Source organism: Aspergillus viridinutans (assembly GCF_018404265.1).
Source record: "Aspergillus viridinutans IFM 47045 DNA, scaffold_1, whole genome shotgun sequence".
Lineage (NCBI taxonomy): Eukaryota > Fungi > Ascomycota > Eurotiomycetes > Eurotiales > Aspergillaceae > Aspergillus > Aspergillus viridinutans.
Genome location: NW_025091217.1, coordinates 2,861,582 through 2,887,100, shown reverse-complemented (window position 1 = coordinate 2,887,100; position 25,519 = coordinate 2,861,582). Strand labels below are relative to the sequence as shown.

General features: G+C 49.7%; 8 protein-coding genes and 1 non-coding gene across 9 annotated transcripts; 4 read left to right on the top strand and 5 right to left on the bottom strand.

The window, feature by feature from the left end:
* Positions 1-300: 300 nt before the first annotated feature.
* On the top strand, positions 301-858 carry Aspvir_000890 (cysteine hydrolase family protein; the record flags this gene model as incomplete). The annotated part of the gene is made up of 1 exon (XM_043266021.1): positions 301-858. The coding sequence occupies one exon, from the start codon at positions 301-303 to the stop codon at positions 856-858; it is 558 nt and encodes a 185-aa protein (XP_043121956.1).
* Positions 859-1,352: 494 nt separating this feature from the next.
* On the top strand, positions 1,353-3,354 carry Aspvir_000889 (putative C6 transcription factor; the record flags this gene model as incomplete). Its single annotated transcript, XM_043266020.1, has 4 exons — positions 1,353-1,402; positions 1,473-1,889; positions 1,937-2,948; positions 3,001-3,354. The coding sequence occupies 4 exons, from the start codon at positions 1,353-1,355 to the stop codon at positions 3,352-3,354; spliced, it is 1,833 nt and encodes a 610-aa protein (XP_043121955.1).
* A 635-nt stretch (positions 3,355-3,989) lies between these two features.
* On the bottom strand, positions 3,990-5,909 carry Aspvir_000888 (choline dehydrogenase family protein; the record flags this gene model as incomplete). The annotated part of the gene is made up of 1 exon (XM_043266019.1): positions 3,990-5,909. The coding sequence occupies one exon, from the start codon at positions 5,907-5,909 to the stop codon at positions 3,990-3,992; it is 1,920 nt and encodes a 639-aa protein (XP_043121954.1).
* A 1,579-nt stretch (positions 5,910-7,488) lies between these two features.
* Aspvir_000887 (cutinase family protein) lies at positions 7,489-8,284 on the top strand (the record flags this gene model as incomplete). The annotated part of the gene is made up of 4 exons (XM_043266018.1): positions 7,489-7,558; positions 7,605-7,693; positions 7,747-7,961; positions 8,023-8,284. The coding sequence occupies 4 exons, from the start codon at positions 7,489-7,491 to the stop codon at positions 8,282-8,284; spliced, it is 636 nt and encodes a 211-aa protein (XP_043121953.1).
* A 1,233-nt stretch (positions 8,285-9,517) lies between these two features.
* Positions 9,518-11,149, top strand: Aspvir_000886 (flavin-containing monooxygenase; the record flags this gene model as incomplete). Its single annotated transcript, XM_043266017.1, has 1 exon — positions 9,518-11,149. The coding sequence occupies one exon, from the start codon at positions 9,518-9,520 to the stop codon at positions 11,147-11,149; it is 1,632 nt and encodes a 543-aa protein (XP_043121952.1).
* A 59-nt stretch (positions 11,150-11,208) lies between these two features.
* On the bottom strand, positions 11,209-13,559 carry Aspvir_000885 (alpha-N-acetylglucosaminidase; the record flags this gene model as incomplete). The annotated part of the gene is made up of 3 exons (XM_043266016.1): positions 11,209-13,076; positions 13,125-13,273; positions 13,330-13,559. The coding sequence occupies 3 exons, from the start codon at positions 13,557-13,559 to the stop codon at positions 11,209-11,211; spliced, it is 2,247 nt and encodes a 748-aa protein (XP_043121951.1).
* A 2,793-nt stretch (positions 13,560-16,352) lies between these two features.
* Positions 16,353-16,685, bottom strand: Aspvir_000884 (uncharacterized protein; the record flags this gene model as incomplete). The annotated part of the gene is made up of 1 exon (XM_043266015.1): positions 16,353-16,685. One exon carries the CDS (start codon positions 16,683-16,685, stop codon positions 16,353-16,355), a length of 333 nt encoding a protein of 110 aa, XP_043121950.1.
* A 1,073-nt stretch (positions 16,686-17,758) lies between these two features.
* Aspvir_000883 lies at positions 17,759-17,871 on the bottom strand. The gene has a single exon. It is a non-coding gene; the product is annotated as a tRNA-Leu (tRNA).
* A 444-nt stretch (positions 17,872-18,315) lies between these two features.
* Positions 18,316-20,072, bottom strand: Aspvir_000882 (carboxylic acid transport protein; the record flags this gene model as incomplete). Its single annotated transcript, XM_043266014.1, has 5 exons — positions 18,316-18,647; positions 18,696-19,044; positions 19,092-19,270; positions 19,330-19,460; positions 19,513-20,072. The coding sequence occupies 5 exons, from the start codon at positions 20,070-20,072 to the stop codon at positions 18,316-18,318; spliced, it is 1,551 nt and encodes a 516-aa protein (XP_043121949.1).
* Positions 20,073-25,519: the final 5,447 nt, after the last annotated feature.

Below are 25,519 nucleotides of genomic sequence, written 5' to 3'. Positions count from 1 at the left end.
TGCTATTAGAAAGCCTTTCCTTCTCTTAAAAGTCTTGATAAAGTGCCCATAGAAAGACAACAAATGTACCGGACAACCCGTCACAAGGCTAGGTGCGCAATTGGGTCAACAGCCGGTACCGGCTTGTCTGAAGCGGAACCGGGATGCTTGGATGTAAAAGACGATCTGACAATCACAACCTACATAAGCTCATCTCCTTTTTCACGTTGCACTGCGGCTCATTCAAGTTGCACTGTATTCTCTAAGACTTGACTTTCTGCACAAGCTTTTTCCCCGAGCGCCACCCGGATCGAGTGCAACATGACCAAAACCGCCCTCCTCGTCCTGGACATCCAGAACGGGATCGTCGAGCGCCTAGACGATCCCGATACCTACCTCGCACGCCTCGCTCCCGTCATCAAAGCGGCCCGTGAATCCGACATCAAAGTCATCTACGTCAAGACAGCTTTCCGGGAAGGATACCCCGACACACACCCGCGCAGCGTCATGGGTACTCGAGTCCGAGAATCACAGTCATTCCGCGAAGGTGATATCTCCGTCGAGATCCCTTCCGTCGTGGCGCCGGATGCCAACGAGCCGATCATCACCAAGCGCCGCGTGTCGGCTTTTACCGCGACGGATCTGGACCTTGTGCTTCGCTGTCTGGGAGCGGAGCACTTGGTCGTCGTCGGGCTAATCACCAGCGGTGCGGTGCTGTCAACTGTTCGGCAGGCTGCTGATCTGGACTATCAGCTGACTGTGCTGGAGGATCTGTGCATGGACAGAGACCAGGAGGTTCATGATATTCTGATGAAAAAGGTGCTGTCGAGACAGGCGCGGGTTGTTTCCTCTGCCGAGTGGTTGGCAGAGCTTGATTAATGATGGATCTGGTGATAGGACAGGGCGAAAGAGCGAACAAAACGTCCAATGCCAAGCTAGGGAGTCGAGTCTTGCTCTAGTGAAGGCAAAATAAGATGGCGGGAAAGGGATTCGAGTATCTCGTCGCCGTCTTGCGGTGATCGAGTTGAGGCCGCTACAAATTTGTACACAGATTGATTTTATCACAATCCACACATTCACACTGTCAATGACTAAATCCAGAAGTTTCTGTTGAGCCTTACTGTAAGATCAGCGTGCATACAAAATCCTTCCTGCACACAGACACACATATTTGGCGTCTCCCTATTTTCTGCTTAGTCACCATCCAGCAGCAACAACAACGCGACTTCAAGTCTGAATTTTTTTTTTTTCCCTTTCTTCCTCGCTAATGCGACCATATTATTAGACGACTAGTCCACTCAGTATGGTTTTCCATTGCAATTAATTGCGCATGAGGTTGAGCCAATTGATGAATATCAATAATCATTTCCATCATGGTCGTCGGAGATAAAAGGCCACGGGCCGGGGCGTGCACAACCTGCCGGTAAGATGAACTACACTGAGTACACATCGGCGTAGGAATAAAGCTGACCAACGCAAAACGCGCTGCTTAGCGTTCGCAAGAGACGCTGTGTCCCTGCTGGGGACAAGTACAATAATTGCGAACTCTGTTTGTCCCTGGCGATTCCGTGCAGCCTTAGTACGGAACCCGGGGTGTTTGCTGCTGCGACAAATGGCGCTGCGGCGGCGTCCCATCATCACCCTGTGGCGGAGAAGCTGCCAGCGCCTGAACCTCCGCGGGCTCAGATCAAGCCGGTGAGAAGGATCCAGGAGTTACCGCCTGTGGAACCTCTGCTCGACTTGTATTTGCTGGCCACGCCGGCTCTTTTTCTGGAGCTGGTGTCTTTGTATTTTCGGTCTATCCACAATGTTGCGCATACATTGTTTCACGAGGCCAGTTTCATGCGCCTGTTGAATGAAGGCAGAGCGTTGTTGATGCACGTGCATGCCATGTGCGCGCTCGTTGCGAGGTATGTCAGCTGGGGCTCAAACAGTTGCGGAGACTGATCAATGGCAGATTTTCGAAGAATCCTGTCTTTAATGGCGTTGCTCCAGAGTCACGTGGCAAGCTCTATGCCGGCGAGGCCATTCGCTTATTCCAGGAGAGGGTGAACTATCCCAGCTTGGAAACTGTTCAGGGAGCGGTTCTTTTGGGGCATCTCGTTGGGGGAGAAGGAGATGCGCAGGCGAAGCAGGTCTACATCGGCATGGCCCGCACACACGCCGAAGTACTCTCTCTATGGGCCATGCCACAAAACTCCACCGTTGTGCATCGAGAAGAGCGGCGGCGGACGTGGCTTTCCATCCGGATTGCGGACCCGTGGACTATCATTGACATGTCTGTGAACTCGGGGGCTTCTCTTAACAACCTCAATGTGCTCCCGGAGGTAGACGATGTGGCGTTTCACACGTATGACCCGGAACTCTTGCGAGAGCTGCCGGTTCCGTCCTCGTCGAGATGTGGCATGTGGGCGCAGATGGCGGGGACGTTGGACATTTACACCCGAATCAGCGTCCTTCTAACGCGACTCAGCCGCGGGGTCATCACCTTTGACGCCTATCTCAGCGAGGTCCCCTTGCTGAAAGAGTGTCTGGACGGGTGGGTTCGGGGTTTGCCTCCCACATTGGCCTATAGCTCTAAGAATCTCGCATTCTTTGCTAAACAGGGCCTGGGTCGGAATTTTCTCGCCATGCATATTGTCTACCATCATTTCTGGCAAATGCTTTTCTTCCCCTCCCTGGATGCACGAGCAGGGCGAAACGCAGCACCTACCGCAGATGGCATTGCTCAATGCAGAAAAAGCGCCAACGCGATCTCTGAAATTATTGATTGCTTCACAAAGGTGGACGACTGCCAGCTCGACTACTTCCTTTACGGGCACGTGGCCATCGTCAGCTCTTGTGTCTACATGCAGGCTCTGATGCTTAGCGAGGAGTTGTCGGAGCTGAGTACCGCACGACAACACCTAGTCACGAATTTTGAATACCTGATGGGATTGAAAACACATTGGCCCGCGGTTCGGCAATCGGTGAGCTTAGCATCCCCCAATCAGTTATGCTCCTGATGGCTAACAAGTCTAGATTGCCCGCCTCCGCGACTTTCAAACCACTTACCAAGATACCATGACCAATCCGTTCAATTTGGACCACTGGCTGGCCCGCTTTGTCATCGAGCACACTGCCATCCTGGCGGAGCGGCAGACGCCCGGACCGCAACCCTCGAGCATCCCGCGACCATCACAATACAACACCAGCGATGAGTCCGGGATCCTAGGGCTGACGGGCAGGCTCAAAACGGAGTCCTCGCTTCTGATTCCGCCATCGCACACTAGAGTGTCGGACCGAGAGAGCGGCAAGCTGTCTGCTCTTCTCAATGACCACAGCCTGACCAGCGAGGCGCTCGTGAACAACGCTCTGAATTGGTTGTTGGAGTAGTTGCCAGTCGGCGCGCGCAGCTGAGCGCGACTCGAGCTGCACCTGCACCATCCACAACCGTCCATAACCAGAAGGGAGGGTACCTGGTATTGCATCGCTTCCGGGAATAGACTCTGAGGTCCTTCTGGCACTGATCATTATCGAGCCGATCCGATCCTAATGGGCTAAGTGATATCGGATACGAACATACTGGTGGACGCGTCGCGTCCATTCTGTACAGCACAAGCAGATCCGCCATTGCGAGAGACTGAACCGGATCGGCATATAAGTGTAGTTTATTCGTCTACACTCGAGTCACAGAAACGGAGACGCGGACACTCATTTCTCCGTCGTGACCAACTGCAGCATGACACGATGTCCCGGGCATTTTGGCAGATTACGCAGAAAATCTGTGCCCTCTTAATAAACCAGGTTTTGGTCTCAGTCGAGATCCATTGATCAGTGACACTCTGGTGGGAGTTGGGAAATGTGTTGAGGAGGAAGTATACGATATATAAAATATCATTGTGAGTGAGGGTTGCCCAACAGTGCACTATTGTACATGTACATAGAATTTTTGACAGATTATAACACGAAATGATGCTCAGCCGTGATGGCAATCATCCACATATGGTACCATCCCACTATAACGAGGATCAATCCACCAACTCACTCAAGATATCATCCGCCGCCTTCTCCGCAACCAAATAAGTCGAGACAGCCGTAAACGTCCCCGGAATACGCGGATACACACTCGCATCCACAACCCGCAGCCCCTGCACCTTGCGCACCCGGAACTTGCTATCCAGCACCGCCATCGGGTCGCCATCCGCGCCAATCGGACACGTCGAAGACGCATGGTGTCCCCACGCCGTGTCCCTCACATACGTCTCGATATCCTCCTGGCTGACAACCTCCACACCAGGCAGGACTTCCGTGGTGGGGACGGGCTGGCGGCGCAGCGCATCGCGCGCAAGCCCGATCCCCTCATAGATCGCCTGCAGGTCTGCGTCCGCGCCCGTGTCGAAGTAATTGAACACGATGGTCGGCGTGTCCAGCGGGTCCGCCGAGCGCAGGCCGACCGCCCCCGCGGTGTTGCGCGGGTGCGCCTTGAGAATCGCCCAGGTGAACCAGTCGTGGCGCGCGGTGATGTTCACGCTGTAGCCTGGGAAGTAGCCGCGGAAATTGACCGGGCCGCCGAAGACGAAGGCGTCGTAGGCGTTGTCGGCTGAGACGGTCGACTTGTAGTACATTGCGGCGGCGAAGCCGGCGGATGAGTAGATGCCCCTGTTCCCCAGGAGGGGCTTGGATTCCCAGCGTTCCAGGCAGGGGTCTCCCTGTCTGAAGGTGCAGCCGTGCAGACTGGTCCAGTTGGAGGGGACGTGGGCCTGGACGCCGACCTCGTAGTGGTCTTGGAGGTTTGTGCCGACGCCGGGGAGGTCGGCGACGAGGGAGATGTTGAAGTGGGCGAGTTCGTCGGCGGGGCCGACGCCGCTGAGTTTGAGGATCTGCGGGGAGTTGTAGGTGCCGCCGGCGATGATGACTTCGCGGGAGGCGGTGGCAGAGCCGGGGGTGCCGGGTTGGGAGAGGTGGGCGAGCGGGCTGGCGCGGTAGAGGTGCTTGCCGTCGAGGAACTCGACGCCTGTGGCGCGGGGCGGGGAGACGGTGGTGTCGAAGACGACGCGGGTGACGTGGCAGTTCATCCGCACGTCCAGCGGGTACTTCTTACTGCCGTCTGGGTTCGTGGCGTCGCGCACGGCGGTGATGAACTCGCGGGGCCCGTTGCGGCGGCCGTCGGTGCTGGACAGTGGGATCTGGTAGTATCCCGGCTGGGTGTCGCGGGCGAGCGAGTCGGCGTTGGCGTCGCCCAGAAGCAGTGTCCCGAAGTTCATGAGCGTGTGGGTGATGTTACCCAGGGCAAAGGCGCCGCCTGTCAGCAGGCTGAGCAGTTGCGGGTCCTTGAGAACGATGTCCAAGGGCGCTGTGTCGGTGTGCAGCCAACCGTCGTAGCCGTGCCCCTTTTGGCCGGGCAGGAGGTACTCGTTGTGCTCCATGCGAACAAAGTACTGCCGCATGTTGTCCGGGGACCATGAGCTGTCGCCCGTCAGCGTGGCAATGTACTCAAAGTCGGAGCGGTCTGGATAGACAGCAACCATGGCGTTGTGTGCGGTGCAGCCCCCCAGCGTGCCTGTACGGGGATACAAGGTGCCCATCATGGTGGAATTGGCCGGCGGGTTGAGACCGGTATAGATCTCACCGTCGGGGGTCTTATAGCTGGTCTTGAAGTCGCGTGCCTGGCGCTCCTCGTCGGCATAGTGGCGCACGAAGAAGTTCCAGGCCATCTCCTCGTCCTCAGAGGCGAGGGCCGAGTACGCCGGCACGGTGTAGTTGACATTGAGCCCTTGGTCATCTCCTGCTTCGATCAGCAGCGTCTTGTGTCCGGCGAGAGCGAGACGAGCGGCCAACGGACCGCCTCCAGCGCCGGATCCCACGACGATGTATTCATACCCGGTCAGATGGACAGCGGAGGTCAGGCCAGCGGCCAGCAGGCTCAACAGCTTAAGTTTGCAACTCATCGTTTTGTCGGATAACACTCTGACGGCGATTGAGGGATAGAAGGCGGTTTACACGGTTTGACGTGTCTACCCCTGAGAGATGATCGGGGACAGGAAGTTTTCTCCATGCATGATGGGATCTGTCGGCTGGCGGGGAATCCAACACGCACTGAGCAATGACTGAAAAGGCGAAGATCATCGTGACGAAAGATGACATTTGCTGATTTAGGCGAAAGACGATGATAAAAAACTGCGAGTCTGCGAGTCAGAGTTCATTCTCGGTTGGTTGACAGAGATCGCCGTGGAGAATACCTACTTTGTCATGGTGGATAACTACTGCTTGAATTCTGGAGCAGCACGGGGACAGCAATCACATGGTTTACTGGATAATGCATAATAAAAGAGACAGACTAGACTACAGGATACAGGGACGTGGTGAACATCTTGAAGCCTATCAGAGATGTCGTGCCTCCAGCGTTGCTGCATGCCAACAAGGGCAAGTCACGCAGTCCACCTGTGCCAGTCTGTTTTAGACTCCTGCTGTGGATGCTTAATTTTATAACAAATCAACAAGCCTCGGTTGTTGACATTGACGCAGGTATCAGAAAGAGGAATATTCTGGACTCTGGTCACTCTCTACGGAATATCTTTCTTGGTTCTGCTGTCAAAAAGGGGGTGGGCCTGAGGCCACTTCCCCAGCATTAGCGGGCCGTTGATCCCCAAGAGGGACGAGACTACCGAACTCTTCACCAAGTTGACTGAAGAAATGCTCTAACCGACCTGAAATTGGGTGGAAAGGTCGGTTAGAGTCTAGGGATCGTCACGACAGAAGCGAGACAACATATGAGGAAATTACCAATAAGAAGCCAGTTGGCGGAAATTTAGCCGGAACCGTTGATGGTCCAGACAGTGTCAATATAATCATCACTTTAACATGCTTTTGCGGCGTTCAAAAGTCAGACAAAGAGGGGATGATACGAAGTGCAACCGACATCAATTCGTCAAGTTCCCCTGTCAGAATATCTGGCGATATTAGTCTAAGAACGCAGACCTCGGACATCTGGTCCTGAAGAAGACTCTCCCCCCAAAACAACAAAGTCGTCCTTAAATACCGAGAAGGGTCGGCCAAGCACGGTATATATCTTTTAGTATATGATTTACCCTGCCGCTAATGGGTTTCTTCAGGTCATACTCCACGCAGCCAAGACTTTCTGTGCGGAGAAAATCGCGAAATATGGGGTAGAAACATATTAAACCCCCCCAACCGGAGGGTCACCGTGACCCTTTGCTAGCAAAATGCAACCCTCCTCTACAAGGATGCGTGTAGTTCACCTCGGTTTGAGGGGCCAAAGGACTGTCTACACTCTTCGCGTCCAGTTTCCTACCAATGCCATCGAAAACCGCAGCATTCCAACCGAGGATAAGGCCGCATTCCTATACAAGGCTGGGAGAGATGACGAGAAATGCCGGATCGACTTGCGAACATTTGCCGTTGAGCAGCAAGATGTTCAAGGGTATAAAGAGACCGTTCAGATCGCCCTGAGGATGTGGTTTATTCCAGACAGCAGCAGCAGATTTAGATCTCTCCAGTCCTCTCACAATGAAGTTTGCACTCCTCGCCCTCGCGGCCATGGCTGTAGCCAGTCCTGTGGGAATTGACATGCGGCAGAGTATGTGCCTTTTCTTTGGAGACCAGTGTCTACGCTGATGAGACAGCTGCCGTTGACGGGGATGAACTTCGGACTGGTCCCTGCGAGCCCGTCACTTTCATCTTTGCCCGGGGGACCACCGAGCCTGGTCTTCTGGTACTTATGCTCCATGCCGGTCCTTAGTTCCGATCGATACTAACAGACGAAAGGGGATCTCCACCGGCCCCGGAGTTTGTAACGCCCTCAAACTCAGTCGTCCAGACCAAGTGGCCTGTCAAGGCGTTGGACCAGCCTATACCGCTGATCTAGCCTCCAACCTCCTCCCACAGGGCACGAGCCAGACTGCCATCAACGAGGCAGCAGGTCTCTTTGAACTCGCTGCGTCCAAGTGTCCGAACACAAAGATCGTCGCTGGTGGATATAGGTATCGTTCCCTTCGTTCATCATTCATCACGACAATCGGGTAGAGCTAAAGAGCTGTGTAGTCAGGGAGCGGCTGTCATGCACGGTGCCATCCGTAATCTTCCCAGCAACGTCCAGGACATGATCAAGGGGGTTGTGCTGTTCGGCGACACGCGCAACCAGCAGGATGGAGGACAGATCCCCAACTTCCCCACAGATCGCACCAAAATCTACTGTGCTTTGGGCGACCTGGTGTGTGACGGGACTTTGATCGTCACTCCGGCACATATCACCTATGTCGATGATGTGCCGAGCGCAACCGCTTTTCTCTTGTCGAACGTTTGAGCATGGCTGCTCTACTTGCCGTCCATGTTCGAGACATCAGAAGGCACAAGATCGTAGGAGGAATAGCATGCAGATTCAGTACGACAGTTAGGATACCTTATCAAGCAATGTCAGATGGACTCTCGCTGCCTCAGGCTTAACCAGTACACTTCTGCCTCATTCCTCAGGTACCAACACTTCGATTACCCTTTTAGGCCTTCGACTAGACAACAGATGAACCATTATTACGTCTTGCTCTCAACCAAAGAAACCGGGGCGGTAGTGCAGCGGTCGTACTATTGCGCAGAACTCTGCCACTGCAACTCCGTTGAGTCGAGAGTATGGTACCTGCCTACCCCTACCCAGACAGCCCCGGTTCGATTCACAGTCCTCCCACTGAGAGGAGGAGCCTGGGCGGATTTCCAGTTGGCAGGAGTGCACCTGCCGCTGATGTTCCGTTTTGTCTCTTGGAATCTTTTTCTTTTCTTTTATCATTTTATGTTCCAGAATATTTGCTTAAAGTCTAATGTACCTAGGTATTTGCAGGTAGTCTGTGAGACTGTGCCTTCTCCCTTTGTTGGCATCTTGTAGTTGAAGCTTTTTTCCCCGTCTATACCAGTGATGCTCACATGGAACATTCTGAGAACTTTTAGAGGGGACCTCCATATTGTCCCTTAATTCCACACTCGAGATTACTGGCCCATCAGACGGACAACATTGTCCGTTACTTTCCTTCTTCCTATAAAGCGGTATTCCCAATAGCTTCCAGGACGGTGGCGACCTGTATCAGACGCAACAGAAGCTTGACACTGTTTAATCCGAGCATCCCGAGGGACCAAGCGCATCAGCATGGCTCTTTCGGTCTCGGAAAAAGCAAGATAGCTCGACCTTTCCTTGATGAACTGGCATTCAGCTACTGGCTTTCATTAAGGATTCAGATGAGAATTATCATGTCCTTTTAGCATTTGTCCGGCAGCATGGCTACCATCCACTGACCTGAGTCCAGTATTCAGTGAGCAGTAAAGTGCTCATAACAGCACCTATCTACTATCCATCAATTGCAGACGCCAATAGACTGAGTCTGACATGCATTGCATACCCTGCTCAAACGAGGGGGTACTGCATATCCATGGCATCCCTGTCGTACGAATGTCACGGCAGGTGGAGACGGAAAAACGAATACTATATTTGTCCTTGTCCTCGACAATGCCGTCCGTCCATCATCACATCTCAGAAAGGATTCGTACGAGCACAATGTCGGAACACCACCTCGACGCCCTGGTCGTCGGCACCGGGTTTGCAGGCATCTACGCTCTCCTATCCCTCCTTAAACTAAACCTCAACGTCAAAGCGATCGATGGCGCCAGCGATGTCGGCGGCACCTGGTACTGGAGTCGCTACCCCGGTGCCTTGAGTGATACTTGGTCGCACCTGTACCGCTACTCATTTGACCGCGAGTATCCGCTCTCCCGCCGGTATGTCTCGCAGCCCGAGGTCCTGGCATACCTGCGCCACGTGGTAGACAAGTACGACCTACGCAGACACATGCAGTTCAATACGGATATGACTAGCGCCATTTGGGACGAAGGAACAAGCACATGGCGAGTGTCCTGCAAGACCGGTGATGTTTTCCGCGTTCGATACCTCCTCACGGCACTGGGGCTGCTGACGAAGGCCAATTACCCCGATCTTCCCGGTCTGCAGACCTTCCACGGCGAGATACGGCACACCTCTTCTTGGGACACGGAGCTAGATCTCAAGGGTAAGCGAGTTGGTCTTGTCGGCGTGGGCTCCTCGGGTGTACAACTCGTGCCAGCTGTTGCGGACACCGTCCAGTCCCTGCACGTCTTCATTCGCCGTCCGCAATACTGCGTTCCCAGCGGTGACCGTGCACTCACCGTGCAAGAGCGTGAGGAAATTGTCAGAAATTTCCCCAATATCTGGGCTGAGGCTCGCTCCTCGCGGTTGGCCATCGGATTCCCCGAGCTCTCGCGAGAGGCCATGGCGTTGTCCCCCGCAGACCGCGAAGCCGCCTTCGAACGTCTGTGGGAAGCCGGAAGTGGGCTGCAGTTCCTGTTTGGTGGGTTTACAGACCTGCTCACGGACCCCGTTGCCAACGACGAGGCTTGCAAGTTCATCCGGAGGAAGATCGAGGCGATCGTCAAGGATCCGCACAAGCGGAAGGTGCTTACTCCGGACGAGCCATATGCGCGTCGTCCGGTGTGTGTGAACGGCTTCTACGAGAAGTTCAACCGGGAGAACGTCTTTGCGGTGGATATCCGGACCCATCCCATTGTGAAGATCGAAGCAGAGGGGATCCGCACGGCGGATGGCAAGCTGCATAAATTAGACGTCATCATATTTGCAACAGGGTACCACGCAATGGACGGAGCGTATGTTCGGATGGACATTCAAGGCCGAAAACCAGGAGATAACCTTCGGGATCGCTGGAAGACTGCAGGCCCAATGAGTTATCTGGGAATTTCCGTGCCAGGTTTTCCGAATCTCTTGATGATCAACGGGCCGCAGACACCGTTTGGGAACATCCCTCCCATATCAGAGGAGAATGTGAACGTTATAGTGGATTTAATCAAGCGGGCTGAGGTCGTCAGTCGACAGGATAATCGCCCCTGTTTGATCGAAGCAACTGAAGAGGCACAACACAAATGGGGGGAGCACTGCGACGAGATCGTCAACAGCACTCTCCTGAAGCAGGTACCTCAATGGCTCTTCGGCCATAATATTCCCGGCAAGGTAGTCTCCACGTTATTCTATATGGGTGGAGTGGGACGATTCAGATCTTTAATTGCGGACATCACGGCCAAGGGCTTTACAGGGTTCAAGGAGCCTCTGAGCAGGGAGTCTGAACCGCGGGCGCATCTATAAGACGTGCTGCACATTTCCATTGCGTCTATAGTTTGATAATAGTCTCTCTATTTCCGTTGTCAAGGACTATTCTGATCTCCAAACACCGATGGCCACTTTCGGCTCACTTTCGCCAGCACGGATCGTAGATCATGAGATTCAGCTCGCGTCGATTTACTTGTCTGTTCCTGCCATTTGAGCCCGAAACCGAGCAATTGTGCCTTTATTTCTGTTGCATTATACTTGCTGGCCTGAGTGTTTTCCAAGTACTGCAGGAACCTCTGCCAGCGAGGGATGTAGTATGACGAGACCAAGCCACCCCATTGCTTTGAGGCATAGTCGTTGATCTCACCCTTGGGACCCCAGAGTGTTATCTGATTCCTGGCATTGTACTCGTAGAAATCAGCCTCTGCGTCGTTTCTCGCCCATGACCGTGCTGACTGAATCCAAGTCGACAGGCGGAAATTGTCGTTGGTGGAAAGTACAGAGTCCAGATCGCGCAGCAACTGAATGAGGTTGCTTCCCTCCTTGGAGACGGAGGCGCCACCTTTATATGTAGACACCAGATTGGTATACATAGGGATAAAAGCGTTCGCCATTACTTGACGGGTAATGTCGACCATGTCATAGAGGAAAGCGGGCTGGGACCATAAAGAACAGTCCTTGGATGCAGCGGAGTCCATCAGTTGCCATGCCTGGACAAGCGCGGACGGATCGTAGATGATCGTGGTAGGATGATGACCGGTACGGTTAAGCAACCCTGACGTGCTGGGCTGCAGTTCAAAGATGGATTTAGACACCGCCGTTGATGTCAGGTTGGTGTTGCTGTAGGCTGTTGTTCTCAGAATATCCCATGCTTGATACAACTCTTCAGGTACGGCTGAACCTCTCCTTCCCGCAGAGTACCGAGTCTTGACCCAGCCATGGAAGTAACGGTCTGTATCAATCGGCTGCCGAGACCAGGCTTGATCGAGGAGCAAGTCGTACATGATCTCGTTGCCCTCTTGACCTTCCATGGTCAGACCAAATCCAACGAGCGAGTCCGAAACAGCAAGAGCTTGTGTTGCATTCACTGTGACATTCATCACCTGTCCATACAAGCCCATGTTGCCGCCATAGTCATGCAACTGGCACCAAATCCACGGCTTGCCATAGTACGACTGCGTACGCTGCCACTGGGGCTGCGACTCAGAAAAGAGGTCAAGCACAAGCATATCTTGATCCTCTTCAACTCCGGACAAGTACGCCTTCACACGCTCATCGGTCCAGAAATCCGAGTTGGAGTAGAATAGCCAACCCTGCATCAGCCAAACAGCATTCGGATCCGCGCTCTTGAGGCTCAACCAGGTGTTGTGGGTGACATTACGCAAGTAGTCAAGATCTCCCGAGTAGGGATCGTTCTCGTTGTACTGGTCCAGTGTATAAATGTGCGTGATATTTCCATACGCTTGCTGCTGTTTCTGGATGAAGCTGCGCTGCAGGCGGGTGAAGCTGGGGTCGAATGGTTCCAGGAAAGTGTCGTTGGTATATCGCTCATCAAACCCGTTCCATTGTGAACCATTCACCACTGTTGCATTTGGAAGGACACGGCTGATCGCTCGAGGCACAAACCCTGTAAACGCAGGCAGAACCGGGGTCATACCCAGTTCGACCATACGGTGGACAATCTTCTTCTGTAGCTCGAATTGAGAGTCAATCCAAGAATAGGGCAAATCACCGCCCCAGGAACCTTGGATGTTACCGAATCGGTTCCAGGCTTGGAATGCTGGCCCGCTCAGGAAAGACGAGATTTCAGCGTCCGTCAGGCCGATCTCACGGAAGACCTCAACCAAGATCTTTTCCTGGCCGACCCAAGCAAGGGGCAGGTTAATGCCTCGCAGAGCCATCCAATCCAGCTGAAGCTCCCAATCTTCCCATGACCAGAACGCCGTTGTGTAGGAGAAGGTCACTACAAGATCAGCCATACTGTGACAGTTCCATCAAGGTCACAACATACCAGTATTAAAATGATAGCGTCTTTCAACTGCGCTGGAGCCAGTCAATGGTTTAGATAGACGAGGAAGTGGTGTCGGTGCTAGATGTAGCTGACTGCCGACAAACCAGTAGAGGTCTACAAGCGCGACATCAGCGAGATAGCGGTGCAGACTGTCCTTGTTATTAATTGCCTTGCTCAGCAGTACATGGTTTGTAGATCATCATACCCGTATGACAGGGCGCTTAACGAATTTCCCTGCACCAAGATTGTGCCATTGGCAGCCGTTGATACTACGAACTGATCGTTATGGGTCGAGTTGAAGTCCACCAAAGAGAATCGAAAGCTGTCGACATGCTTCGGCATTCGACGACGAACGAGATCGTAGATCCCGTCAAGCGACTGCGCAAAAGTGGTGGAGGCGCATAGCCCCCAAAGCAATGTTTTGACCCAGACCATCGCGGTGTTCGTATCGATTCCTTCTGCGAAACCAAAGGGATGACAATCGACAAGCTGAATTCGAGTAGTACAACTTCAGCGGAAGCCCGCCACAGCCCGGGACCTCTGCGATCTTATAACAGTAACACTCGCAAGTACCTCTATTCGATCGAATAATTTTAATTGAGTTTGTTGGAACCTTAAACTTGGATATTGAAGTATCCCCGAGATTGAGACCTCACTGGTCTGCACAGTCCCGTCTCCCCACGTGGGTGCCGATCTTATCAAAGCCGGCTGGTTAATAGCCAATCTACCCCTCACGTGTGTGTGGTGAACGCAGCTTATAGTCACATCGCGGGTCTTTGAATTAAACCTGTGGCTGAAGCCGCTGAAAGCCATAAAGACTTATTTGTGTGGCCTTACAACCACTTTCTCCGACGTGCTGATCTTCTGCCTCTGCAATCCGGCGAATTCTCGCCCATTCATCTTCGTTCTTGACATGGTTAAATTAAATCATCGAGCCCGACGGATCTGTGGGAAATTGGCCTCTTCGTTGTAATCCAAGCGGTGGCTGGAGAATGCTCGTCGATCTGTGAGCAGGAAATGATTAGCCTTGGGATATTAGACTTTATTAGACGACGTTAAGACGAACCATGGCTTCATATGTAGCTTTCCAGAAAAACTTGTTCTAAGGCTTATTTCTTGAAATCTGGAAAGCCTAGTCCTTTTTGCGCCTGGTCAAAGCACCAAGAGCAGCATGCAGAAATATTAACTGGCGGCAGATGTAAGCAGAGATATCTCTTCGCAGGTGCCTGCTAGAAGATAGTATACAGGAGTGAGGCAACCAGTCCATAGGACTCAAGTCCTCGCTCTTGTTCAATCAAGCATGCCAGAATCGGTTCTCATACAGAACGAGATGGCGACACACAGGCGTGAGAAATAGATCAAGGACGTTTTCGGTTCGGATATCGATAGAGTAAGAGGTTGAAGCGAGATGTTTGAATCTCTATCCTTTGGTTGGGAACAGTCAGCTTCGTCTGAGGAGGCATCGTCAACTCTGCGCGTGAATGCTTACCAAACCCGTGACAAGACCCCAAAATGGCAGGAGTAGAACCATCTCCTGGACCACTTTACTCAACACAGGGGCGAGCATACGCCGATGGGACCATTTTCATGATTTGAAAATAGTCGATAACAGATTCTGACGGTAGAACTAGCACCTTTTCTAATTTCTGTTATGTATAAGTGGAAGGTATCGTCGGGTGATCATATCAAGACAAGTCTGTCGCAAGTGAATGATTTCCCCATCTAAAAAACAACGTAGATGTCTCCAACTTACAACTCAGCCTTGGAGTTATTTTCCGACTTTACAGTTGACTGATCCACGGAATATCATCTGAACGTCCTGCATCAACATCCCAAATGAGCAGCTCAAGTCTACCACCTATCAGCTCTTTGAAGCCTCTGGGAGCTCATGTGAGTAAATTAGATTGACTTCAAGCGTCGGGACGATACCTATTGACAGGGAATGACCAGTTCTTTCGAAGCAAGAAACCACAGTCCTCGCCCCTCGTCAACCTGCCTACTGAAATCCTGGTTCAGATCCTATCCTACACAAATTTACACGACACGATTGCCCTATCAACAAGCTGCAAATATCTCCTCAGCATCCTCTCTTTTACTGCCTTTCCTGGCGACTTTTTGTTCAAAAAGCTCCCAGACCTGGCACCCATAAAGCTAATCCTGTTTCTCTTGAGACTCGCGTGGCCAAGGGAAATGGATGGACGTGCGAAGAAAGGTCTGCGTTACTGCAATGCCTGTCTCCGTATCTATCCAGAAAAGAGACAGTACTGGGAGGAGACAATGTCGATGAAGATCAGCAGGGACTTCTGGAATAGCCTGAAGTCCCAGTGGGAAATGAACCTTGATTGCCCTAAATGCTATCTCGGTCACAAACGCACCTATATGTGTCTTTGTCATGCGGCATTCATTAAGCGTTGGGAGCAGATTTGTGCTGAGCATATCGGGTGGTTCGGCAACTAGGCATAGGGACGTCTAAAACGACAACTAGGCTGTCATTGCAGCTCTCTGGGGTTTAGTTTATCGAACTGGAACTTTGGGTTTCTGTCATGTACCTACGAACGTCGTTCCATGAGATCTTCTAAGATCCAACGCCTACTAATCAGCAGAATATGACTGTGGCGGATTTTTAACCTCCATTTTTTCAGTATCTGGGACGTAATTTATCCATTTCCAAGTCAAGTCTTTCTGCAACACACTTCTTCAGTGTCGAGTTTAAGCACCATGTCTCCAGTCTACTGTTACATGTCTTTCCCATACGGCTGTTGGTATTCTTCGTTGTTGACTTAACCACAACCACCACAGCCATGGTCACAGCAACTAAGATAAAGACCTAAAAAAAGAACTTGGAACATGGTAACCTCTGCCGGCGTCCGGAATGCCCTGTCTAGAACAAGGACACTGATTGAAAGTGGTGCTAGTTGCTCTTTCAGGGACGTCTACTGGTTTTCACGAGATACTATCTCTTGTATACTTTGATAATGCTTGCTACGCCTAGACTTCCAAATCTTATAGCAAGTATTTCAAGCTTTACTCTCTTGGTAGGCTGAAGGGACCACGTTCCATTCGATAGCTATATGAGTCTATCATCCTTCGAGGAATTTTCTGACCCGCAGAAAAACGTCCTGTACAATCCTAATTCATAAAATTATGAATTAGATCTTGATATCCCATCGTACAGCTGCCAATGGTGTCTCACCTAGTTCGAGTCACAGTCTCAGTATTTCTTCCACATCAAGCTTGACCCTTCGAGTCAAGCTGACTCTGATACTGTATTAAATATACAACCGGTACCGGTTTCTCCATCTGCGCCGACGCCATCGGGTATTGATTCATTGGCCATTGATTGTGAGAGTGCTGGGCAGCCTGCCATTGTTGGTTTTCAGGCTGGGGAGGAGTCTGCCATTGCTCGTAAGGCGCGAACGAGTAGTTAAGATTCTCCCGTTCATCTTTCTTGCGATCCATGCGACATTTGAGGATGAAAAGTGCGATTATAGTGAGGATGAAGATGAGGAATGCGAGAGGGATCACGACTGCCTTGATGATGATCTTTGTCTTTGCGTCCATGTTGGGCTTTTGTTTGGGAAAGATGTTTGACGGAAACTGCAGAGGTGCGATGTGATCTCACTTATCTTGACTCAGTCATAGAGTAAAATAGTGGTGCCTAGCTGAGCAACATATTGTTGCCCCTGTCCTCAGCGCTTAGATGCGTTGTTGGATTTGATGATCTGCGTGGATATAGCGTGATGGTACTCATGGTAGGCGGGTGGAGTATGCATGCAAGCCATGTCACGCAGGCTCAGGCACTATCGAGGAATCCTGATCAATCGTCTGCTGTTGAGGAAGGCGAAAATAGATTTTGACTCTCTTGGCGAATGCTTGATGAAGGCTTCTGCAAGTGGTCAAGAGTGAAGTAGACAGTGTGTGGCCAATGGAAGACGCGAACTTGGCGCTGTGCATGTTAGGCCCAAACCAAGAGGCATTGACGCCTGCAAGTCAGACTGTCAAGCAGTTGTCATAGGTAGTCTCAACTAGTTGGGCTTTTTATCTTGAATAGAGGTCAGTCTCACTTGGATAAGTCGTGCCTCCATTCCCGCTATGGCTTGTGGTCGTCAAAGAAGTAAGTCCTCTTCCTCAGGTGCGAAGGCTGAGTGCACATCGGGTCTAGAATCTCGGTGTAATTCAACTAGAATATTTCGAGGTCAGAATCAATGAAGCCAGTTCAGATATCACTCAGCTGGTTCCTGAATTGGCGATCAGTTGATTTACGGATTGCATTTTAGGGCATTTTACAGCTTTCTCATCTATCCTTTATCAGGTCCAAATGTCTAACCAAGACCAGAGAGCATAGTCAGCTCTCAGGTCCCATGGAAGAACAATACACTATCTAGATAGATCCTGAGCCTGTTAAGTCAGTCCGCATTGCGTACGGAGTACCCCTCTGATAATCCCGACACCCGGGGGAGCGGGATATGATCTGGTTCGGTTTGCCCATTGACGGCCAACTGGCTAGTTTCATCAGGTAGTCATACGGGATGAAGGGGATTTTAGAATTGTGTCAGTATAGAAGATATGTCGGCGGATGAAATGCTATATAAGTGGTACGAGCCCAAAAAAGGGAAAAATAAGTAAAAGAGAAATGACAAGAGTGGGATTCGAACCCACGCCATCATACGATGATGAGGAAACTCTAAGAGTTTGATATTAAGGTGGACCTTAACCTCACGCCTTAGACCAACTCGGCCATCTTGCCTTGCTTGATCGATAAAGTCCTGTTTTTAGATACATCAATCTTATCGACCAAGTGTGATAGCAACTTTGCAGCTCAAACGCCCAAAAAAGGTGTTTGTGGGAAGAGAATAATTCCCTAGAAATAATACCACGACCATTTGAAGTTAGCACTTGCGATTTTCAAGAACGTACCGACCCTGCCTTATGGCAGAGAGGTTCGGAGACTCGATTATATACTTTGCCCTCAAATGATAAACTGGGAACAAACAAGCATCGATTTGACATTCGACTCGGGCACAATACTGGACATGAAGACACTAGTAACAACAGTAGTACAAAGAGTTTGCACATCCTTTCAAGTGCAAGCATCCCAAGCACACCAAATAGCCACCCAGATCATCTCATCATTTACATCGGAATCATCACCCTATTCGGGAGCTGATACTGGCCAAAGAGTCTCAGCGGTTCAAAGTTTTTCTACTTCCTCAACTCTCCTCTCAGCTGCCTTGTCGTCTTTGTCCAGACCCTCCTCCAGGTCGATTTCCTTTTGTGACTCGCTTGACTGTACACCCTGTAGACCCGCAACGGCAGTCTCGAACCGACGACCACGCTTCTCCGGTCCAAATGCCGTAGTTACCACGATACCCATCGCAATGATGGCCGTGGCAACTCCCATGACAGGACCGTACGCGGGAACCCGATCACCAGATGAAACGGTTATCAAGGTTTTCTCGGAAATGGCGTTGACAATCTGGGCGGAAGGCGAAGAGATCATATTTCCTATCTGGTATGTGATACCTTCGCACGTCAGTGAGGACTTCCCACGATTGGGTATGATGTACGAACCTGGGAAGGAAGACCGGAACGCGGGTGGAGAAAGTTCATTCAAGTGAATAGGAATGACACCCCAGGCACCTTGAACGAAGAACTGCATGAAGAAGCCGGATGCGCTCAGATCTCGTTCGCCTTGTGGGAGAATCCAGGCAGGAATAAGGATGGCAGAGAACAGGGCAGAAATAATGATAGCTCGGCGCCGTCCCACAAATTGCGACAAGTATCCGATTATTGTACCACCCACGCAAGCGCCAGTCTTCATCAGAATAGATGCACGAGAGGCTCCAGCGTTGCCCATCTCTTTCTGAGTCAACATGAACGTAGTATACGAGTCTTGCGAGGTGTGGGAGTAGAAATTGAACTATGAAAGTCAGCAGCTTTTCTCTAGTGAACATCGCGAGGACATACCCAAGTCATCAAGACGATGCAGTAAATGCACATCTTCCATTCCTGTCCGAGCATCTGCTTCGTCTCACGCCAGAATGCGCCCGGATCAGCAGCTTTCTTGCCGGCCCGCTTGGCTTCGAGGAATTGTTTAGATTCAGGGAAGCATATGCGGATGAGCCCAACACCGATTGAGAGACCAGCTGTGAGTTTGTCAGCTTCCAGCTCGGAAATACTTTGAGGGAGAATCCAGGAAACGGACCCGCAATCCAGAAAACAGTCTTCCAACTGTCTGTTGAACCGCCGACACCGAGGTTTGCACAGGCAGCGAGTACGTAGCCAAACGAATAGCCTTGCTGCAGGATACCGGACATGAGACCACGAGCATTGACACTATGGTTGTTGTTGTCAGCGAAGGGAGAGGAAGGCTGAGACCAGCACTTACGGGCAATGTTCCAAGGCCATCGCTATGGCATTACCATAGACGCCCCCCATAAAAAGTCCGAATAATGACCGAACAGCCAGGAACTGCTGGAACGTTTGGCTGTAGATAGTGGCTATCTGTAGGATACCGAGCACAATCATGTTAATTACCATGGGCCATTTACGCCCGAATTTATCTCCAGCCAGACCGAAGAAAGCGGCACCGACGCTTCGCAGGAGCAGAGTCAGGGTGATAGCAGTGGTGATATCGGTCTTTGAGCGGTGATAGTACTTTGACAGCTTGACAGTCTGGATAGATAGGGCATGGAAATCAAACGCATCGGCCGTCCATGCTGCAAAGCCAACAAGGAAAAAAAGCCAGTCCCGCGCACCAAGTTGCATAAACAAGCTGATAGGGTTCTGGATAGGTTCAGGTGATTGCCACTCAGCGTGAGTCTCGCCAGACTCGTTGGTCACGACGGCACGCTGTTTCCATCGGAATAGATCGCCAAAGGACTGCTTCGCGGTGGCGATGATGCCGTCCGCAATGGGCTCCGCTGGCTCATTATGGGAGGTACTCATATTCACAAGTAAAGCGAGGAACTATGGGCGGTGTTGCTCGGTATTTCCCTTGGAATAGGACGAGGGTGAACGATACTGCCAACAGACCCCTGTCTCGGACATGGCTTTTATATGTATCTCGCCCCGTCGACCCAGGGTGGTTTACGCTACCCCATGGGGAGCCACGCGAAACCCCGCAGGATCAGGACATGGAACTGATACCAGTAGTGATACGGCGATACCGATACCATACTCCACCTACCCCAGGTTCTCGCGGGCGATTTCCGCGAGGAATTTCCAATCCGTATCAAGCCAAGATGATGCCAAGCATCTAACCAAGACGTGGCCGCCAATGGGTCAGCATCAGTAGCAGCCACACTACCCAAGACTGGCTTGACGTCTTCTGGCGGGCAACAACAACGTGCTTTCATGTCTCGCCCAGACACGCTAGCTACTCCAATGTTCCCGTGTGAGCGTGATCACGACGAAGGATCAATCGAGACTGCCGGTTCGGAGAAAAGGGAGCAAGGTTTGCAGCAAGTAAGCCACAGAAGGTCCTGAAATCGCGCACTCAAATGGTCGTACCATAGATGTCTATGGTAATACGGCCGAAAATCGCTGCCATCGGTCGGGCTCTCCTCAACCGGTCGAGCCCTTGAACCTGTACAGACGTACGGAACTACTCGGGACGAGAAGTTTAAATGTTAAACCCCTCAGATGACTGAGATGAGAAAGCCAGTTCACGAGTTCAAAGTTAGCCAAGGAAAACAAGTTGATAGTTTGTTTCATATGGCATGGCGTTATCATTGTCAGTCATCTATTCATTACTAGCCGCCATCACAATCCAGTGGAATCATGTTAGCTGCCAACGAGAATGATAACGGGGATTGCCACTCTCCCTTGCTTTCAGTTTTCCAGGGGCCCTTTTGATCGCTTAAAAATTGAAAGGCAAGGCTGTTGATTTTTTGGAATCCCTTTCAATAAGCACCGGCGAGATTCCGCTACTATTCCACGGTGGAAAAACCGAAAGCGACACAGAGGCGTTCTTGGCATGAGAGCTTCGGAGGGTTGAAAGTCTTGGGCTCTTGTCCACGAGGAGGCTAAGGCTTAATCGAAATGAGTTGGATGCCATCTCGGGAAGAATCGGAGAGGAAGGTGTCAAAGGACACGAGAAGGATTCTCACAGGTTAAAGTATGATGATTTTGAACGGAGGAATAATGCTAAGAGAGCGCAAGTATGGTACAAGACCGGAGAGGAGACAAGTGGAGAGAAAGAAATGCCTTAATCAGTGTTGCCCGCGTTAAGTCGATAGCCTCAGGTTGTTGGCCCCCCTGCCAGGTCAATCTGTGGCCTGAGGTCTCTTGATGGACCTTTCTGTTCTGTGATACAAGTCCTACTTCCTACACTGGTTGAAAAACCATTGCCTGCTGCTACTAATCTTTATAGCCTATTTTTCTTCTATAGTTTTCCTATTTAATTATTATAGCTACTACTCTTACTATACTTCTTTTATAATATCTCTATTATAGTTTTACTACTATATTTATAAGAAATAGAAAGAATCTATACTTTTTTATGAAGATTTTTAATTAATTTTATAGCCTCTATTATGGTTGTATTAGTTAGAAATATATATATCTTTTAATTCTTACGTTGAGATGGCTCCTTATGTTGAGCTGGCGGGATCGCTCGCTAGGGCGACCCTGTAACTTAGGTGGAAGGGTCGGTTATAGGAAAATGATATCCCTAAGTTAATCGCAATGCCCTACTACTAAGCCTAAGCCCTAAGCCTAAGCGCTAAGCCTAAAACACAGATCACATGCCTGGGAGAATCCACTTTTGCAGCGATCACATGACTTTCACCTACCCAATTGGGTAAGGGGGTCAATGGGGTGTCTCTACCACCCACCCGCCAGTCACTGAAGGACTATCCTATATATATAGTTAGTCTTCATTTTCCCTGTTATATTCCATAAAGGTCTTGGGAAGAAGATGGTTGCAGTGTAATTTTAATCCCATGTACGCCAATGCTAGTACATACCGGAGACCATCCATCCCCGACACCAAAACATGTGAGTATCCCATTATAATTTCCGATGTAAGTATCTGTTCACTATTGTCAATAGCCATACTAGTACTGGTGATTAATATAGAGACTAACTTGTTTCAATCTCAGTAATGCTGTTGCCACAAGTGGCTTGGAGGATAGTGGTATCTGGTAGTATCCGTGCCTTAGGCACACCCACTCCGGCGCGGCCGGAGTGGGTGCGCCACACCGCAACCATAGATATCACTGTAACCATAGATTTCTCATTAAAATCATGATTTTGAGGCCAAACTAGGGGTTATCTATATGAAAAAAATCACCATTCTCATCTCCTGCATCTGCTGATGCATTTGATACCTCATTCTCTTATATAGATGCTAGTGGTGGCGGGTATCCATGCACTTTCTCCTATTACTTTTGTAAATGTCTCTCTTGCGCAGCAGCATCTTTAGCCTTCCTAGAAGTAATTAACTGATTTACATCCCGTAATTTCAATATACCATCCTGGCTAAGCAGCTTAACCTGCTGCTTAGTATATTAATGCTGTAGAGGGGCCTGCGCGGCTTAGATTTAATTAATAGTTTCATTTGCCATAGCCAGGTGCTCAGCGGCAATTCAGTTATGTTTAAATATCTGTTCAAGATTCCGCTGCAGCTTCAGTGTAAGGAGATCTGCGTGTTTAGATAGCTTTAACTGTTAGCTTTAGGATAGGAAGATTCATAGAGTATTATACCTTTGCCTGGTTCCTTTCCAGTGCCTGAATTGTGCTTGGGGGTGAGATATTGATGCTAGAAGAAGATGCCAGACGGGAAGGAGTAGACAGAGTAGAGAGATCAGGCGCATAGATATCTGGAATTTGCTCCCATGCTTGGATAGCAAGATCATCAGCTATCTTACTATTAACTAGCCAGATTCCACGATCTTTAAAGGCCTCATGGATAATCCGCTGGTTGAATGCTTTCTCCCGTACTGGTCTAATCACCTGTAAGAATTCTGCCTTCCCTACTGGCTCACCAGCCTAGTAAGATAGCTCATTATTTGTATGTCGGAAGTGCTGCTTATAGCTTAAGAATGGCTTACCATCCAGCAGCTGGTAAAGATGTGTTATATAAGGAAGGAATCCAAAGGGAATAATGCCATTATCTTCGCAAAGTTGTAAGAATTTAATAGTAAGATGAGATCCATAGCTATTAAAGATAAGTATCTGTTTCTCTCCCCTCTTTATATACTTATTTGTCGCCTTAATGAAGCTTTGAAGCCATTGAACAGCTATTTCATCTGATATCCAGCCGTTAGGAGACGTCGCTATTGTAGTATCTGGTGGTAAGGCCTTGCTCCCATTAAATCAGGTTTCCATGAAGATTCCGTTGCCTTTAGTAAAGAAGGAATTAGTATTAGAAGGGAAGAATTATTAGAATCTTACCTTTAAAGATAAACCAGGGATCTATATGCTATCCATCTGCAGTAATGCATTCAATAGCTGTAATATTCTCTCCTCTTTCAGATTCAGCAAGATTAGGGGCAGCTTTGGAAGCTTTCCCTTTGCCTTTTGTAGTAATCTTTATACTAATCACCTTCCTAGATTTGCCTTCGCCAGGTTGGAATCCACATTCATTAAAGTTGTATACTAACCGCGCCGGAGTATCTTTGATCACATTTGCAAGCTGGTTATATTAATGTGCTAGCAAACCAGCATCCTCAGCCTGGATATGCTTTGATTCCTTCGTATTCTGCCTCACTGGGCCTAGATTAAGGTGTTCTGGGAGCTGTTTCTCAAAGCAATATGCCCACATCTTGCTAACCTGTCTAGTAGGCTCACCAGCTTGTTGAAGTGCCTGATTTGCATACTCTTCTAGTAGCCTAGGCGTCACAGGCATATTCTAGTCATTCATATGGACTATCCACTGTATTAATGCCTCCTCCTGGTATCTCTCAAGTGCTTTATTGACTGGTTTGCGAGCTGTCCGAGGCTGACTACCCTTTTTGACGCGGTCACATAGGGTTGTAGAAGGAACACCATATTCACGTGTAATCTTTGCAAAATTTGGTTTTTTTTCGCGTTGAACAGCCTCGCAGGCCTTGATCATGTTAGATTCGTTAAATTTAGTAGATTTAGGCATGTTGCGCGGTGGGAATAGCTTCAAAAGAATAAGAATATGTGGTTTTGATAAAATCTACAGTTACGGTGATATCTATGGTTATGGTGTGGCTCACCCACACCGCAAGCGGTGTGGGTGAGCCTTAGTCACGGATATACCTATATTATGACAGTTTTGACTAAGACCACCACTGTAGATATGTGTTAGCAAGAGAGATTAAGTTAAGTAAAGAAGAGACCTTACTTAAGCCGGCCAATGAGTTTACCACCAGCATAGGCAAAACATAAATCCGGATCAAGCGTACTGAAGTAACCTTGATCTAGGGTCCAGGTTCCATCCATCAGTCCGCAATTGGCAGCAATTTTCACATGTGGAACATTGTCAGCAGAAGGAACTATTAGAATATCTTTGCAAGAGTCTCTATAGCCAGACTGTGCAATAACATCAAGAGTGAAGTAGCTCAAAGCTGAAAAAGCAAGGATTGGTAAATTAATGAAGTGCATAGTATGGGTTGAAAGAAACCAAAAAATCTTATTATCAGTTAGTTGATACAGATGAAGTAGTTGAATATTATTTTAAAGGGGGGAATGCAGTGTACTTTATAGAACTGAAGTTGAAGCTAATTTAAAAAAAAACCAACTTGTTAGTATATATAGTGACTAGCATTATGATAACTTACTGGAGCAGAGCAAATGCCAAGAGTGCAAAGTTCTATTATGAGGTTTCAGGTATATATATATAATTGGCTCATAAAATTTGAAAATCAAATTACTGCATCCTTATTCCTTCCTTATCTTGCTAGGGGCATGCAGTTCAGCAAGGCCTTACTCTCTATTACTGCTGCGTAACCTGCGTTGCTGTTTACTATTATATTTCTTTAACTTTCTGAAGGATTGAGTGTGAGTAAAACACAACCTATAAGAGCCATGATACATTGAAGCTGAATGAGTGCCCTGATCCTAGGGTGCCGCGTCTTTAATAGTAAGTAGGTGTAAATTGGCGCAGCTGAAGCTGGCAGTGAGCAGAGTGAGCACCTGGCCAGCTTATTCCTCTTGCGGGATTAATTTTGTCCATTTGAATTGCTGGGAATGACCTCAGATCTCAACTATCAATACTTTTTATAAGATTGATCTTCCTCATTTCGTATGAGAGTACTGCACATTTTTGAAGCTATGACCAATGTTAATTCTGGGTCTGTTCCTGAACAACTGCTCTCAATGGTCATACAATAACCTCAAACATGTGCATTATGAGGTATTTGTTAGCCTCTACGAGCCATTCCCTACGAGAGTGATGTCTTCCAAAGGCTCTATAACTCTCC